At 42.2% G+C, this 19,312-nt stretch overlaps 1 protein-coding gene across 2 annotated transcripts in view; it reads right to left on the reverse strand.

Annotated features, from left to right (window-relative positions):
- Nucleotides 1–19,312, reverse strand: part of col27a1b (collagen, type XXVII, alpha 1b) — a 155,849-nt gene that overhangs the window by 40,046 nt on the left and 96,491 nt on the right. For both annotated transcript variants that reach the window (XM_071402508.1, XM_071402507.1), the window contains 10 exons: nt 18,754–18,807; nt 14,202–14,255; nt 13,731–13,784; nt 13,489–13,533; nt 6,644–6,697; nt 6,272–6,316; nt 5,960–6,013; nt 4,302–4,355; nt 2,765–2,818; nt 1,364–1,417 (listed from right to left, as the gene is read on the reverse strand). In XM_071402508.1, the coding sequence (XP_071258609.1) occupies nt 1,364–1,417; nt 2,765–2,818; nt 4,302–4,355; nt 5,960–6,013; nt 6,272–6,316; nt 6,644–6,697; nt 13,489–13,533; nt 13,731–13,784; nt 14,202–14,255; nt 18,754–18,807 (522 nt within the window). The remainder of the gene's footprint in view (nt 1–1,363; nt 1,418–2,764; nt 2,819–4,301; nt 4,356–5,959; nt 6,014–6,271; nt 6,317–6,643; nt 6,698–13,488; nt 13,534–13,730; nt 13,785–14,201; nt 14,256–18,753; nt 18,808–19,312) is intronic.

Consider the following 19,312-nt stretch of genomic DNA (forward strand, 5'->3'; position numbering starts at 1 on the left):
CAGAAAACACCAGACATATACCTATCAGGATTATTTGTGAGGATAACATCAAGAAGAGTAACCTTTTCTGGGTGCTTGGAGTCATACCTTGTGGGATTGATAATAATCTGAGAAAGATTTGGGGATTTCCATTGCTTTAGGACTAGGTCAGGTTGTTTAAGCATGTCGCAGTTTATGTCACCTAGCAGGACAAATTCAGACTTAGTGTAAGGGGCCAGGAGAGAACTTAGGGTAGGTAGGGTACAGGCCGGTGCTGATGGAGGACGATAGCACCCAGCAACAGTCAACAAAGAGCAATTTGAAAGTTTAATACATAAAACCAGCAAATCAAATTGTTTGGGGACAGATTTGGTGGAGACAACCGAGAACTGAAGGTGATCCTTGGTAAAGATTGCCACTCCCCCACCTTTGGAAGATCTGTCCTGCCGAAAAAGGTTATAACCAGAAAGGTTAACATCAGTATTCAAAACACTCTTCCTTAGCCACGTCTCAGTAATGACCGACACATCTGGATTGGAGCTGTGAACCCACACTTTCAATTGATCAATTTTAGGTAATAAGCTTCTATTGTTAAGGTGCAGAAAACCCAGGCTTTTACGGGAGCAGAAATCAGTGAAGCAGATATCAGAGCACAAGTCAGAATTGGGGCTAGCAACAGTAGATGGGCCAGGGTGTACATGCACATTTCCAGATTTCATCAACAGTAATACAATCAAGGCACGGCTTAGTACAGGGAGAGCTCTGCAGTGCTGATTTATGACCTCTGAATGTGCATCAGATGGCAACAAGATCATATTGTACAGCAATTTCATCATGAATACAAAGCCGGCGAGAGGTGGTTAGAATGGGATGGGAGGCCAAAAGTATGTGTAACCAATAGAGAGTCAGAGTCCCAGAGTGTGGGAACAAACATAGTCTGTCCCACGGTTGGGTAAAGAAAGTTCGTAGTCAAAGCATGCAGGAGTCATGAGGCAAATAGCAAAATGCACAATAATTTTTTTTAAATATATAACGACTTGGGGCTTGGCATTGTAAGTTCAGAAACACTCTGAACTTAACAATATTGACAGGCCAGGCATATTGCCAATATGCTGTGATAATGTCTTAAGCCTACTGCCTAAACCTCATTCCTACAGAACTATTTTATTCGGTAAATGTTACATTTTTTAAGTCATGTTAAAAAAACTATCTGAGCGGTAGATTTCGGCTTGCTTTTTGACTGCGAACGTGATCTTGGCTCAGAAAAGGTTGGTGACCACTGATCCACATCAATGCCACCTTGTGTTACACAGCAAGTTCATAACCACCATAACAATTCATAGCAGAAAGTACAGATGCTTAAAGAGGAAACCTTATTCCTTACCCTCCTGCCTTTGAGTCCTCTGATCCCGCCGAGACCCCTTGATCCGGCTTGGCCCTGCAGGAGGAAGAACATACAACACAATTAAATGACGGAAGGCAATGACGTTACAACACTCACTGAGACGAGTTGTAGGACTGACTAATGAAAGCTGGACTGGGTCTCCAGGATGCCAGTGAATGCCATCCACCCCTATCATGACCAAAGAGCTGAGATCATGCACTTGAAGGACATGTGTTTAGTCATGCCTGTAAAAGAGATTCTATTGAGATGAAGCATGTCATTTTCAAAGAACACCTGGTCAGAAGTTGAAGAGTATTTTTCACCTTTTAGAGTAAAGTACTCGCCTGCTGTCTTCTGTGCAGTTTGCTAAAGCAGCTCTGAGACAGTCCGGCATGTCTTGCCACAACTTGTGTGATGTCAGTGCACGGCGTAAAGAGACTAGAGACATGTAGACATGCTATAAAGGCAAAGGGTGGGAGCTGCATTAGCTTTAGCCAGAGGTACTAAAGAAAAGTTTACAGCTGCCTGTTTGAGTGACTGACTGTCACTCTCACTCCCCATCAACAGAGGTATGTGCTAGGAGGGATTTCTCCCAACCGCCCCTTGTGTGAAAAACTCTGTCTTTGGTCTCCAAATGAGTGAAGAGTAAAAGGACTTAGCAGTGTCACTATGTGGGCCTCGTTACAGACCTTTATTGGCTATGTTTACGTAGCTGGATTCCAAACAAGAAAGGCAACAGACCTTTGAGGAGCCAGAATGGGTAGTAGACTTAGAGTTCTAGTCTGACCTTGAAAGACACTTTAATAAACTACACTCACTCTATGCCAAGCTGATGTGCCAAATAGGACACAAGTTCTAACTTGAAGTCTCATTCAGTTTGTGATTCAGTTTCTGTTTACAGCAGTGATGTCTTGCTTCTGAGTTCATTCTGCCATGCTGTATTTTATTTTATTTAACCTTGATTTAACTAGGCAAGTCAACAAATTCTTATTTACAATGACGGCCTACTCCGGCCAAACCCGAACGACGCTGGGCCAATTGTGCGCCACCCTATGGGACTCCCAATCACAGCCAGATGTGATAGAGCCTGGATTCGAACCAGGTACTATAGTGACACCTCTTGCACTGAGATGCTGCGCCTTAGACCGCCAAATGCAAATTACAAAGGATGGTATTTTGGAGTAGTATTGGTGTGATGGGGTTTGTTCTTGTAAATCTGGAGGGCACAGGACGTTTAAAATGGTGCCATAACCTTATGGGCCGGTTTCAAAGACCCAATTTAAGACTACTCCATGGACAACAAAAAAATCTCCATTGAAAGTTGTTTTTAGTCCAGAATTAGGCTTAATCTGGGTCCCGGAAACCGGTCCTACAAAGGTAAAGTGAGCAGGTTTTACTTACTGGTATCCCTAGAGGTCCAGAGGGGCCACACTCTCCAGGAGTTCCAGGATGACCCTGATAGACAGACAGAACACCACAACACCATGAAGACATCCATCATACTTCAAACCCATTTAACCCCTTTTTTACATACTCTAAATAATACTGAAAGTGAACTGGTGACTATTGACAATATGTTGTCTGTTTAACAATTTTTTATGTAATGTATCTATTCTTAGCCTGCATGATGTGGCTGACTGGACAGTTTGTTAGTTTAGGTACTGAGTCATACTGTATCTGGCCTACTCCAGTTCTCCTCAATAGCTGCATCCTTATGTTTGTTGTCATACAATAAACAGCTTTGAGTAAAAACAACTAAGTTGACTGAGAACACATTCTCATTTACAGCAACGACCGCGGGAATAGTTACAGGGGATAGGAGAGGGGATGAATGAGCCAATTGGAAGCTGGGGATCATTAGTTCGCCATGATGGTATGTGGGCCAGATTGGGAATTTAGCCAGGACACCGGGGTTAACACCCCTACTCTTACAATAAGTGCCATGGAATCTTTAGTGACCACAGAGAGTCAGTACACCTGTTTTACGTCCCATCCGAAATAACATATGATTTGACTATGTTGTGAAGATATATACAAGTAATTGCCAAAATAAAGGAAACACCAAAAGAAAGTGTTTTAATTGGGCTTGATCCACCACAAGCCAAAACAGCTTCAATGCGCCTTGGCATAGATTCTACTGGAGGGATGCGACACCATTCTTCCACGAGAAATTCCATAATTTGGTGTTTCGTTGATAGTGGTGGAAAACACTGTCTTAGGCACCACCCCAGAATTTCCCATAAGTGTTAAATTGGTTTGAGATCTGGTGACTTATCAAACCATTCAGTGACCAATCGTGCCCTGTGGATGGTGGCATTGTTATACTATGGGGGCATAGCCATGGTAGTCAAAATAATGGCCAAAATAATGGCCAGGCCAAAATGTTTATACATGACCCTAAGCATGATGGGATGTTAATTGCTTTTAAATTAACTCAGGAACCACACCTGTGTGGAAGAACCTGCTTTCAATATACTTTGTATCACTCATAAACTCAAGTATTTCCATTATTTTGGCAGTTACCTGAAGATACAAACAATATGGCACCTCCAGCTGTCTTTCTGCTGTGTAAGCAAATGTTTCTGCTTCTACCATACTGGGCATTGAGTTGAGAGGCTTGTATTGAGAGTAGATATAAAAAATAACTTATTTGGAAACTTCTGCACACTTAGATCCAACATAAATACTATTCTCGCTACAGTTCATCTCAACATGAAGTCGGCCAGTATGACCTAACAAAAACGTAATTTCATACAAGATATACAAGCTCAAAACATAACTCTTTTTCAATGATACCTATCTTAGTACCCCATTCCTTATCGCCAAGCCCCCACATGGCACCCTGTCCTAACCCTAGACCCCCACATGGAACATTACCCTACCCGTATAGAGTTGAATGCCCCTGGGAAGAGAGACGGGGTCCAGACTTACTCCTTACCATCGCCCCCTTTTCCCCTGGCGGTCCAGGCAAGCCCATCTCCCCACGGTCCCCCTGGGAAAACAAACATAATTATAATTATAGTTTTTCCTGACCACATGACCTGACTAGGAAAAACTCTGGGCCTGGAGTTAGTCCTAGTCAGGTCACAAGGTCAGGGGAAACCCAGGGTAATAGTTACATTGCCTTCAGAATGTATTCATAACCCTTGACTTATTCCACATCTTGTTGTGTTACAGCCTGAATTCAAAATGGATTAAATCTTTTTTCCCCTCACCCGTCGACACACAATAGCCCAAAATGACAAAGTGAAAACATGCTTTCAGAATTATTTGCACATGATTTGCACTCTTCAAGCTCTGTCAAGTTGGTTGTTGATCATTGCTAAACAGCCATTTTCAAATCTTGACAGATTTTGAAGCCTATTTAAGTCAAAACTGTAACTATGACACTCAGGAGCATTAAATGTCATCTTGGTAAGCAACTCCAGTGTATATTTGGCCTTGGATTTTAGGTTATTGTCCAGCTGAAATGTTAATTTGTCTCCCAGTGTCTGTTGGAAAGCAGACTGAACCAGGTTTTCCTCTAAGATTTTGCCTGTGCTTAGAGCTATTCCATTTATTTTTACTCCCTAGTCCTTGCCGATGACAAGCATACCCATAACATAATGCTGCCACCACCATGCTTGAAAATATGAAGAGTGATACTCAATGATTTGTTGTTAGATTTGCCCCAAACATAACGCTTTGTTATCAGGTTCAAGTTCTTTCTTTGCCACATTTATTGCAGTTTTACTTTAGTGCCTTATTGCAAACAGGATGCATGTTTTTGAATATTTTTATTCAGTACAGGCTTCCTTCTTTTTACTCTGTCATTTAGGTTAGTATTGTGCAGTAACTACAATGTTGTTGATCCATCCTCAGTGTTCTATCACAGCCATTAAACTCAGTAACTGTTTTAAAGTCAACATTGGCCTAAAGGCAAAATCCCTGAGTGTTTTCCTTCCTCTCCAGCAACTGAGTTATGAAGGACGTTTGTATCTTTGTAGTGACTGGATGTATTGATACACCAAAGTGTAATTAATAACTTCACTATGCTCAAAGGGATATTCAATGTCTGCTTTTTTCAAATGTATTTAAAAAAAAAATGTATCACATTTAACACTATTATTGCACAGTGAGTTCCTGCAACGTATTATGTGACTAGTTAAGCACATTTGTACTTCTGAAGTTGTTTAGGCTTGCCATAATAAAGGGGTTGAATACTTTGACTCAAGACATTTCAGCTTTACATTTTTTATACATTTCTAAACATTTTGAAAAACATAATTCCACTTTGACATTATGGGGTATTGTGTGTAGGACAGTAACCCAAAAATCTCAATTTAACAAAATGTGAAAAAAGTCAAGGTGCTTTCTGAATGCACTGTATATCTCAAGACATCAACAGGAAGCAATCCCAGCAGGCAAAACTGGTTGAAATGACTTAATTAGAACCAGATTACAACTGTCTGTAATAACATAATCTCAACCAGTTTAGCCCGCTGGGAAAGTAGAACAATAACATTTATGAATCAGAGTCTCTTTCAATATGACAACATAAGATATATGACATGAGAAGTCTTCCTGTAATGTCTAACGTAAAGATGCACATCTAACCTTTTCTCCTGCTAGGCCTGTCTCCCCAATAGGCCCGATAAAACCCACAAGTCCCTGAAGAGAGCAACACAGGAAAAGACAGTCAAAGTCCTGTACTTACACCATTGCCTTTGGAGCAGTGGGGCAAAAGCAAAACACACACACACACACACACACACAGACACACACACACACACACACACACACACACACACACACACACACACACACACACACACACACACACACACACACACACACACACACACACACACACACACAGAGTAAAGTAAACAAACAGATAGAAAGAGAGAGAGAGAGAGAAGCTTTTACCCTCTCTCCAAGCTTTCCGACCTCTCCGGTTATTCCCGTCTCACCCTATAGCAGAAGACTGAATTAGCATTTCATAAACAGATTCAGACGTTTTTAAAGTTCAGATCAGCCAGAGAGAATGTGGTGAGAGGCCAGTTCACCTGGTAGTAGAAAATGTATGTCAAATTTACACAGTTAAATAAGACTTTACAGGTTGGGATAAAGAGAGACAGAAAGAGAGAAACAGGCCAAGAGAGACAAAGAGAAACAGGCAGAGAGAGCATGGGAGTCCATGTTTAACGACAGATGACAGTGATAGTGATAGACTCAGGCGGATGGCGAGAGAGAGACACTCAGCCAGTTGAATGGTGCATCATTTTAATAGGATCTGACCTTCAATCCTTCGGTTCCTGTTTCCCCCGGGAATCCATGCCTTCCAGGTCTGCCCTGAACAGAAGACAAACATGAACCATAGTACAGTACTTCATCAGATTCAGAGTGATTAATAGTCACATGTACAGGGTTGCAGGTGTGATTGCAGGGTACAGTGACAATCTTAGGCTCCGAGCTCCAACATGCAGGACTAATTTTAATAAAATAATGAAAATGGCAATAAGAAAAACAATCTAAATAGAAATAGCAGTATATACACATCATAACAACTGTAGCCGTGATTAATAAATACATGTCCATTGAGGGGAGGCAGAGTAATGACTGTTAAAGGGGTGGGGGAGAAAATCCATATGGGGAGTAGTAGGGGGAGGGGGGAGCAGGTAGCTGACTAGTGGTGGTTATTCAGCAGCCTGATGGTCTGAGGGTATAAACTATTGGCCAGTCTTCCAGTTTTTGCGATGATGCTCCTGTACTGCCCGTGTCAGATTGATTGAAGTGGGGAGAACAGGGCATGGCTTGGGTAGCTGGGGTCCCTGATGATCTTCTTGGCCTTCCTGCAACACCTGGTGTTGTAGGTGTCCTGTAGGACAGGCAGTGTGCAACCAATGGTGCGTTCGGCTGCACGCATCACACTCTGAAGCGCATTGCGGTCCACAGTGGTGGAGTTGCCACACTAGGCTGTGATGCAGCCCAACAGTATGCTCTCGATGGTGCTCCTGTAGAACACTGAGGACCCTCAGGGACAGGCTGAATTTCTTCAGAATCCTGAGTTTGAAGAGTCGCTGTCGTGACTTCTTCACCAAGGTGTCCATGTGGTTACATAATTAATTGTAACGATGTGCGCTGAGAGTCGGGAAGCAAGTTCAAGGAGTGAGTGTTTTAATAAAATAAACAGAACATAATACAAACAAGAAACACTAACAGCACACAGACATGAAACTGAAACAGAAACAATGACACCTGGGGAAGGAACCAAAGGGAGTGACATATATAAGGCAGGTAATCAAGGAGGTGATGCAGTGCAGGTGAGTCTGATGATGCGCAGGTGCGCATAACGATGGTGACAGGTGTGCTCCATAACGAGCAGCCCGGTGACCTAGAGGCCGGAGAGGGAGCACACGTGACAGTACCCCCTCCCCGACGCACGTCTCCGGCCGCAGGACGCCAACCAAAGGGACAATCCCGGGGATCCGGCGTGGACCGGTCTCCTCCGCTTAGTCGCAGAAACCTGACAAACCAGCTGAGGCGTGCGAGCCTGATGAGCTGGCTGAGACCTCCCCGGTTGCCTCGGTCAAGGCACGGGAACCTGTTCACCAACTGAGGCATGGGAGCCTATCGAGCCAGCTGAGGCATGGGAGCCTATCGTGCCAGCTGAGGTAGGGAAACCCGTCGAGCCAGTTGAAGCAGGGGAACCCAACAAACCGGCTGAGGCCTCCCAGGAAGCTCCGGTTCAGACACCCGGACCCGATACCACCTCCAAAACAAAAAAAATCTAATAAAAATCACCCTCTGACGCTTCCCTTTGGTGAGGTGTCATTCTGTCACGATATGCGCTGAGAGTCGGGAGGCAAGTTCAGGGAGTGAGTGTTTTAATAAAATAAACAGAACCAAAGGGAGTGACATACAGTTGAAGTCGAAAGTTTACATACACTTATGTTGGAGTCAATAAAACTAGTTTTTCAACCACTCCACAAATTTCTTGTTAACAAACTATAGTTTTGGCAAGTCAGTTAGGACATCTACTTCGTGCATAACACAAGTAATTTTTCCAACAATTGTTTAGACCTCCACAAGTCTGGTTCATCCTTAGGAGCAATTTTCAAACACCTGGAGGTACCACGTTCATCTGTACAAACAATAGTACACAAGTATAAACGCCATGGGACCACGCAGCCGTCATGCCGCTCAGGAAGGAGACGCGTTGTGTCTCTTAGAGATGAATGTACTTTGGTGCAAAAAGTGCAAATCAATACCAGAACAACAGCAAAGGACCTTGTGAAGATGCTGGAGGAAACAAGTACAAAAGTATCTATATCCACAGTCAAACGAGTCCTATATCGACAGAACCTGAAAGGCCGCTCAGCAAGGAAGAAGAAATGTCCACTGCTCTGATGAAACAAAAATAGAACTGTTTGGCCATAATGACGATCATTATGTTTGGAGGAAAAAGGGAGAGGCTTGCATGCCGAAGAACACCATCCCAACCGTGAAGCACGGGGATGGCAGCATCATCTTGTGGGGGTGTTTTGCTGCAGGAGGGACTGGTGCACTTCACAAACTAGATGGCATCATGAGGCAGGACAATTATGTGGATATATTGAAGCAACATCTCAAGACATCAGTCAGGAAGTTAAAGCTTGGTCGCAAATGGGTCTTCCAAATGGACAATGACCCCAAGCATACTTCCAAAATTGTGGCAAAATGGCTTAAGGACAACAAAGTCAAGGTATTGGAGTGGCCATCACAAAGCCTGAAATCCAAATCCTCCTGAAATCCACAATTAGCTCCTTGTTTTGCTAACATTGAGGGAGAGTTTACCTGGCACCACACCGTCAGAGTGCCTGGCTCCTCCTCGTAGGCTGTCTCGTCGTTGTTGGTAATCAGGCCGAATACCGTCGTGTCGTAAGTAGAACCATAGTATTGTACCTTACAGTCACTACTACCAAATCTACATTACTACACATAATACGGTAAGTAGAACCTAGATTTGATGTGTGTCTGTATTGATGTGTGCAAATTATGAAGTTTGCAATGATACTTTCATACAGCTCCATTGTGTGTCCAAGACGTGTCCCCTTACGGAATAATTTGTATACTGTCTTATCTTCCTGAAACCGGTGAGTGACGTGATTAATGTCTTTATTATTTCGAATGAGTGATAAGAAAACATTCCAAAAAGTTATTAAGAGCGCCAACAAAGCACTCAGCTTTCACACAAATTTGGTGGAATGTCTTCCGCTATTGTCAAAGTTTAATATGCAAAAAAATCTGTGATACTTTTGTATTGTTTTTGCTAAAGGCTTTTTCCTGGCAGAGAATAGAAACGTCACTATCCCACTCTATATTTTTCAATGACTCATAAACAATTCAGCATCAAAGTTCCCTAATGCGTTACAGTATTAAAGGCCCAATGCAGACATTTTTATATTAATATGAAATCATTTCTGGGTAACAACTAAGTACTTTACTAACTAGGTTTCTCTCCATCCACAGTTTTTATGCGAGTAAAGTTATCCACTTATCCATTCTAATCTCATCATGTATACTAGCCGCCTGCAATGTATCTGCAAACTGTTGGCTAGAGCGCAGGTGCCAAGACCAGAGTAGGCACATTTGCTATTTAATGCACCAGTTTTTCTGACAAAACTATTGGTAGTGTTGAAAATGCGATGGAAACACATTGTACTTCTGATTTTTTTAAACAAAAGCGAAAAAGAAAATGTTGTGTTCACTACCTCATTGCACACAATTTGGTGGAAACACAGCACTGGTGGGAAAATGTAAATGTTTTCTTAATGCAGATTTCAGAATATTCTGAAAATCTATATTTTTTTGCAAAAAACTACTTTTCAAGCAAGAATTTTGCTAGGATTGTCTGGGAGTGGTCTGAGTGGGGAGGAGAAATTGGCAGAGAGGTTTGGAATTGGCCAACAGCCAACATTTCCGTGCATGCAAACCTGCTGATTAGAAGGTCCTGTACTGCATTTTCAACCAGCAATTATCAGGAAATAACACTGATCACATTTCTTCACACTGTTACAGTCTTAGTTTCATCAGCTGTTTTCAATATGATATTTAAACACAGGAAAACGTAATTTTGACTGCACTGGGCCTTTACAATTATAATTGGATCAAATGTGTTATGTGTTATAATGAATCAGTATATTCAGTTAGTTGTGGTTTCCATCTTTTGGAGATGGCAGTTTAGAATCCTCTGTTATTTAATGTGCTTAGTCAGATGTATGAACTTCGGGTGACTCCAGATTAACTCTCTATTTGGGCTATGATGGATGCAAATTGGATGTCTCTGCAGGAAGATGCAGTACGGTGGAATCCAAGGCTACTGTCTTCATCCCAAATGGCACCCTATTCCCTATATAGTGCACTATTTTTTGACCAGGGCCACTAGACCCCTTGTCAAAAGTAGTGCACTTTATAGGGAATAGGGTGCCATTTGGGATGCACACACTAACTGACACAATCAGAGGTTTGGCTTTCAGACCTAGCTTAATGGATCTAGGAGAAGAGAAAGAGAGAGTCCATCCTCATAGATATCCAGATGTTTATGATTATTTAGAGTAAGGAATGGGGAATCTATCTGTCTACGTTGGAGGAGTTTGACTTAACAAGCTCGCAAAATATTAGGCAAGAGAGATCGAAGAGTTATTATTTCACAACAGCCAATTCCAACTGACGTTTTTTTTAAATAAAATGTTCAGTATTTTAATGAGGCTTGACATTTACTGTCAGTGTTTAGAAAAATGGCAGAGTTCCAAAAGCAACAACTTTAAAAATGAATGCAGGAAGCAGATATTTGGACAGTTTCTTATTTCAAAGAAATCATAATTCTCTAACTGGGATAGCTGACTAGGTGCATAAATGAGTGGCTTTATTTTCATTGGTTTAAAACCATAAAGCTTCTTTTTTTATAATCCCATCTTTTCCAATGGTGTTGTTTTTGTATCACAGATGAGCACCATGTGGTGGTAGCACAGCAATTTTACTGACCAAACCGTTACCACAAATGCACAATAAGCAGTGAGCCATCTATCAAAATAGATTTTCTGCACAATAGACTGACAGCTAGCCAAGTGCTGCTGGTATGTAGCTAACCAGATCATAGTGATTCAGCTGGATTTAACCTTTTGTCAATAGGGGGAGCTGTTAGCATTATTTTTTTTTTTACATTTCCAAATTAAACTGCCTCGTGCTAAATTCTTGATCGTACAATATGCATATTATTGTTATTATTGGATAGAAAACAGTCTATAGTTTCTATAGGAGTTGAAATTTTGTCTCTGAGTGGTACAGAACAATTTTTACAGCACTTTTCATGACAGGGTTCAGATTTCAGAAATTTTTACCTCTGATCTGGGGTCTGTTTATAAGGCCACAGTGAATGCTATGAAGAAACCGACACTACCTACGTCTTCCTCTGGGTGTCTGTACGTCATCACGTTTTCAATGAACTCGATGGGACGTTCACAGCCATTATAAATGACAAAAATGTACAGAGACCCCTCTTTCTCAACGTGCGCCTCAAGCGTGAAGGCCATCGGACCTGTCTCGTTCCAAATCGTTTTCTAACCAGCTATATTTCTCCGGTCATGTTTTCAGTCGTTATAGTTGTTAAAAACATCATAATGTAGTTAATTTGAAACGTTTTATAGCAATTTATATCCGTTTAGTGCGATTCTGAGGAATTTATTTGTCGTGCACTTTCTAGCTTTGGGAACGTTTCGCGGTCTCGGTCGTTGTTAGTGGACATTTCGAAGGACAGAGGACATCTATCGACCAAAAGACGTTTATAACATAGAAAGGATACATTGCCCAAGAATATGATGGAAGATCAGCTCAAAGTAAGCAATATTTAATATGATAAACCGTGTTTCTGTCGAAATATTTTAAACGCATTTTTCGCCATTTTGTTTTGTATAGCTTCACTTGGCCAACCCTGTATTGAAAAGTAAGGATAATTTTAAAAATGTAAATCAGCGGTTGCATTAAGAACTAATTTGTCTTTCGATTCCTGTCAACCCTGTATTTTTTAGTCAAGTATATGATTAGCTTTTAATTAAACTAGATCACTCTGATAGATGACGTCAGACATATTGAGGCTTGATTTCCTAGTATTTTCATTGTGTAACCACGGTTTTGTATGGCTAAATATGCACCTTTTCGAACAAACTGTATATGTATGTTGTAAAATGATGTTACAGGAGTGTCATCGGAAGAATTCTGAGAAGGTTAGTGAAAAAATTAATATCTTTTGGCGGTGATTACGTTATAGCGCTCTTTGGCTGGAATCGATGCTCTGGTAACGTTTTCACATGTAGTATGCTAACTTATCGATTTATTGTGTTTTCGCTGTAAAACGCTTAGAAAATCTGAAATATTGTCTGGAATCACAAGATCTGGGTCTTTCCATTGCTATGCTTTGTCTATTCTTATGAAATGTTTTATGATGAGTAAATTGGTCATACACGTTGCTCTATCTAGTAATTCTAGTGGATTTGTGATGGTCGGTGCAATTGTAAACTGTGATTTCTACCTGAAATATGCACTTTTTTCTAACAAAAACTATCCTATACCATGAATATGTTATCAGACTGTCATCTGATGGTTTTTTTTATAGGTTATTGGCTATCAATATCTTAGTTGAGCCGAATTGGTGATAGCACCTGAAGGAGTAAGAAACTGATGGAGTTAGAATAGTGGTGTATTTTGCTAACGTGTTTAGCTAATAGATTTACATATTTTGTCTTCCCTGTAAAACATTTTAAAAATCTGAAATGGTGGCTTTATTCACAAGATCTGTATCTTTCATCTGGTGTCTTGGACTTGTGATTTAATGATATTTAGATGCTACTATCTACTTCTGAAGCTATGCTATCTATGCTAATCAGTGTGTGGGGGGTGGGGGGTGCTCCCGGATCCGGGTTTCTGAGGCAGTAAAAGTTAAACACGGACTGCAGAAAATTGCCTCCCACTCTGAAGTGTCATTGTTATGAAACAGGCTTTTTGATGGTGGAGATGAACATTTGGGTGTTTTCATGTGCTGAGTGACCCATATTGTGTTTTCGGACTTCCTTGTTTTGGTTTTGAGCTGTCCAATCAGCACTCACCTCTGGTCCTGTTGGCCCAGGTGGTCCCAGTGGCCCCTCATCGCCCTGGAAAACAATATGGAGACAGAGGGTCAAGGCAGGGACAAAAGTACTATGCATAAAAAAACACTTTGTATTTTCACTGGCCTATGTGGCAATGCCAGATTTCTGTCTTATCTCTTACATACATACTACATAGATAGCCAAAGTAAGACTAAATCTTGACATGTTTAGTAAATACAGAACACTAAAGACAATCCCACCTCTAGTCCAGCCGTTCCTCTAGGCCCTAGTAAACCTCTGTTCCCTGGCTTCCCCTGAGGAGAATGATACAGAATGTTAGATTGCGTACGGAACCCATGTTGCTGTCCATGATGCACCACTGGCAGTAAAACAGTACTGGTCCCCAGCAGTCACCACAGTCCCCAGGAAAGGCCTCCAAGGTCCATGCGCCTGCTCCTTGCCACCCACCGTTCTTTGTATTCACTAAAAACCAACTGAACCTCCCAGACCACTTCTCAACACTAAGGGCTATCATTGCTCATAGAAGTACTTGATCCAGCCGACTACGCCAAATGAGGATGTTAAATACACAACCATTGTTTTAAAACAAATGGTGTCATTCTAACCGACCGCATTGCCATGAACTATGTGAAGATGGAATCATCGCACCATCGGACATAAGACAATGATACACTACTAGATATGCAGAAAGATAGTGCCAGTATACATACCTTTGGGCCTTCAGGGCCGTTGTGACCTGGTGGGCCGATGTCTCCTGGGAAACCCTGTGGACAACCAGAGAACAGGTTGAATATAATCCATTACATGATGTCGCCATATAATGGCACTGGAGGACATGGCTGCCATGTTACAGGCTCCTAACCAATTGTGCTATTGTGTGTGTTTTTTCACATTATTTGTAACTTATTTTGAACATAATGTTTCTGCCACTGTGTCATATTACCGAAAATAGCTTCTGGATATCAGAACAGTGATTACTCACCTCGTACTGTACAAAGAATTTTTAATTAACGAGTCGGACACAAAGGATTTACTTCAGACACCGGACAAGTCCCAAATCCCCGTCATTCGCATGAAGAAAAGACTGAGATATAGGTGTTATAGGTCGGGGTGCCTTGTAAGAATCCGAAGGCGAGTGGGTAACCCGCTTCTACCATCAGTCATATTAGCCAACGTGCAATCATTGGATAATAACTGCATGAACTCCGATCAAGACTATCCTACCAACTGGACATTAAAAACTGTAATATCTTATGTTTCACTGAATCGTGGCTGAACGACAACATGGATAACATACAGCTGGCTCGGTTTCCGTGCATCGGCAAGATAGAACAGCTGCCTCCGGTAAGACAAGGGGTGGCGGTTTGTGTCTATTTGTCAATAACAACTGGTGCATAAAATCAAATATGAATGAAGTCTCGAGGTTTTGCTCGCCTGAGGTAGAGTATCTCATGATAAGCTGTAGGCCACACTATTTACCAAGAGAGTTTTCATGTATATTTATTGTAGTTGTCTATTTACCACCACAAACCGATGCTGGCACTAAGACCGCACTCAACGAGCTGTATAAGGTCATAAGCAAAAAAGAAAATGCTAATCCAGAGGCGGCGCTCCTAGTGGCCGGAGACTTTAATGCAGGGAAACTTAAATCAGTTTACCCTAATTTGTACCAGCATGTTACATGTGCAACCAGAGGAAAAATAAACTCCAGACCACCTTTACTCCACACACAGAGATGCGTACAAAGCTCTCCCTCACCTTCCATTTGGCAAATCTGACCATAACTCTATCCTCCTGATTCATGCTTACTAACTAAAACTAAAGCAGGAAGTACCAGTGACTCGCTCAATACGGAAGTGGTCAGATGACGCAGATGCTAAGCTACAGGACTGTTTTGCTAGCACAGACTGGAATATGTTCTGGGATTCTTCCGATGGCATTGAGGAGAACACCACATCAGTCACTGGCTTCATCAATAAGTGCATCGATGATGTCATCCCCACAGTGACCGTACGTACATACCTCAACCAGAAGCCATGGATTACAGGCAACATCCGCACGGAGCTGAAGGGCAGAGCTGCCGCTTTCAAGGAGCGGGACTCTAACCCGGAAGCTTATAAGAAATCCCGCTATGCCCTCCGACGAACCATCAATTTGCAGTGATTGATGAACGCTAGTCGGATGTGGCAGGGCTTGCAAACTATTACGGACTACAAAGGGAAGTACAGCCTGAGCTGCCCAGTGACACAAGCCTACCAGACGAGCTACAGTGGCAAGAAAAAGTATGTGAACTCTTTGGAATTACCTGGATTTCTGCATAAATTGTACATAAAATTTGATCTGATCTTCTTCACTGTTGCTACTCTCCCTAGGAGTGACCGTCCTGCAAAGATGACTGCAAGAGCACAGCACAGAATGCTCAATGAGGTTAAGAAGAATCCTAGAGTGTCAGCTAAAGACTTACGGAAATCTCTGGAAGATGCTAACATCTCTGTTGACGAGTCTACAAAACGTAAAACACTAAACAAGAATGGTTTTCATGGGAAGACACCATGGAAGAAGCCACTGCTGTCCAAAAAAAACATTGTTGCACGTCTGAAGTTCGCAAAAGATTACCTGGATGTTCCACAGCGCTACTGGCAAAATATTCTGTGGACAGGTGAAACTAAAGTTGTGGTGTTTGGGAGAAACATACAACACTATGTGTGGAGAGAAAAAAAGGCAAAGCACACCAACATCACAACCTCATCCCAACTGTAAAGTATGGTGGAGGGAGCATCATGGTTTGGGGCTGCTTTGCTGCCTCAGGGACTGGACAGCTTGGTATCATCGATGGAAAAGGAATTCCCAAGTTTATCAAGACATTTTGCAGGAGAATGTAAGACTGTCTGTCTGCCAATTGAAGCTCAACAGTAGTTAGGTGATGCAACAGAACAACAACCCAAAATCAACAACAGAATGTCTTGATTAGAATAAAATATGCCTTCTGGAGTGGCCCAGTCAGTCCTGAACTCAACCTGATTGAGATGCTGTGGCATGACCTTGAGAGTGGTTCACACCAGACATCTGAAACATAAACTGAAACAGTTTTGTGAAGAGGAATGGTCCAAAATTCCTACTGACCGTTGTGCAGGTCTGATCCGCAAATACAGAAAACATTTGGCTGAGGTTTCTGCTGCCAAAGGAGGGTCAACATTTTATTAAATAAAAGGGTTCACATACTTTTTCCAACCTGAACTGTGAATGTTTACACAGTGTGTTGAATAAAGACATGAAAAATTATTGTTTGTGTTTTATTAGTTTAAGCAGACTGTGTTTGTCTACTGTTGTGACTTAGATGAAGATCAGATAAAATGATCAATTTATGCAGAAATCCAGGTAATTCTCAAGGGTTCACATACTTTTTCTTCCCACTGTAAATTCCTTCTATGCGTGCTTCGAAACAAGCAACACTGAAGCATGCTTGAGAGCATCAGCTGTTCCGGACGACTGTGTGATCATGCTCTGCGTAGCCGATGTGATTAAGACATTTAAACAGGTCAAAATTCACAATGCCGCAGGGCCAAGCGGATGACCAGGACATGTACTCCAGGACATGACCAACTGGCAAGTGTCTTCACTGACATTTTAAACCAGTCCCTGACTGTGTCTGTAATGCCAACATGTTCCAAGCAGTCACTGTGCCCAAGAACACAGAGGTAACCTGCCGAATTGATTTCCGACACGTAGCACTCACGTCTGTAGTCATGAAGTGCTTTGAAAGGCTGGTCATGGCTTATATCAACACCATTAACCCAGAAACCTTAGACCCACTCCAATTTACATACCGGCCCAACAGATCCACAGATGACGCAATCTCTATTGCACTCCACTCTGCCCTTTCCCACCTGGACAAAAGGAACACCTACGTGAGAATGCTATTCATTGACTACAGCTCAGGTTTCAACACCATAGTGCCCTCAAAGCTCATCACTAAGCTAAAGATCCTGGGACTAAACGCCTCCCTCTGCAACTGGATCTTGGTCTTCCTGACGGGCCACCTCCAGGTGGTAAGAGTAGGTAACAACACATCCGCCACGCTGATCCTCAACACGGGGGCCCCTCAAGGGTGCGTGCTCAGTCCCCTCCTGTACTCCCTGTTCACCCATGACTGCATGGCCAAGCACAACTCCAACACCATCATTAAGTTTGCCGTCAACACAACAATGGGAGGCCTGATCACCGACAACAATGAGACAGCCTGTAAGGAGGAGGTCAGAGACCTGGCAGTGTGGTGACAGGATAACAACCTCTCCCTCAACGTGATCAAGACAAAGGAGATGATTGTGGACTACAGAAAAAGGAGGACCGAGCACGCCCCCATTCTCATCCTCAGGGCTGTAGTGGAGCAGGTTGAGAGCTTCAAGTTCCTTGATGTCCACATCACTAACAAACTAGAATGGTCCAAACAAACCAAGACAGTTGTGAAGAGGGCACGACAACGCCTATTCCCCCTCAGGAGACTGAAAAGATTTGGCATAGGTCCTCAGATCCTCCAAAACTTCTACATCTGCACCATCGAGAGCATCCTGACTGATTGCATCACCGCCTGGTACGGCAACTGCTCGGCCTCTGACCGCAAGGCACTACAGAGGGTAGTGTGTACGGTCCAGTACATCACTGTGGCCAAGCTTCCAGCCATCCAGGACCTCTATATAGGCGGTGTCAGAGGAAGGCCCTAAAAATTGCCAAAGATTCTAGCCACCCTAATCATAGACTGTTCCATCTGCTACCACACAGCAAGCGGTACCAGTGTGCCAAGTCTAGGTCCAAAAGGCTTCTTAACAGCTTCTACCCGAAATCCATAAGACTCCTGAACAGCTAACCAAATGCCACCACCCCATTTTTACGCTGGTGCTGCTCTTTGTTTATTATCTACGCATGGTCACTTTACCTCTACATATGTACATATTAACTCGACTAACCTGTGCCCCTGCACATTGTCTCTGTACCGGTACTCCCTGTATATAGCCTCGTTATGTTTTTTTTTATTGTTGCTCTTTAATTATTTGTCATTTTTCTATTTTATTTGTATTTTTTATTGTTTACTTCAGTTTATTTAGTAAATACTTTCTTAACACCTCTTTTTTTCTTAACTGCCTAGTTGGTTAAGGCCTTGTGGGTAAGCATTTCACTGTAAGGTTGTATTTGGGGCATGTGACAAATAACATTTGATTTGATATAGGTAATGTGTAATCTTTCCACCCACACACAGATCCTTACCTCTTGGCCAGGAGGGCCAGGTATACCATCAGGTCCTTGGTCACCGGTCACCCCCTAGGAGAGAGATTTCAAAAGTGATAACCTAGTAGTTTATGACACCTCACGCCCATTGTACATCTTTAGGCAGCAGACAAAATCCCTTTGTCCTCTCACTGTGTAGGAATGGAATGTATGATGGGCCTATGGAGAACCTACCTCAGAACAATAACATGCAATAAATGGACTTTGGGACAATATGTTTCGTCAGCCAAAATGGTAGTAATGACGATAGATGGAATATGAAAATGAATGTCATTTTTGTTATGTTATTAATAGTTAAATTACGACGTTATAACAAAAACATTGTAACTTGAAGAGTTTTCACAATGTACCTGATGTTTGCATAATGTACGTTGTGTGGAAAATGTCCAGATCAAAGATAATGTTTTTGTAAAGATTAAATGTGAAGGTATTTGTCTAAATTGGATCTGAGTAAAATTTAGACCTTGCCTCGTAACTAGTTACACCCAGAGAACTTGCCCTAAAGGCGGAAACGCCCATTTCTGACCCGAGGGTATAA

This window comes from Salvelinus alpinus, chromosome 5 (assembly GCF_045679555.1).
Source record: "Salvelinus alpinus chromosome 5, SLU_Salpinus.1, whole genome shotgun sequence".
NCBI classification, from domain to species: Eukaryota; Metazoa; Chordata; class Actinopteri; order Salmoniformes; family Salmonidae; genus Salvelinus; species Salvelinus alpinus.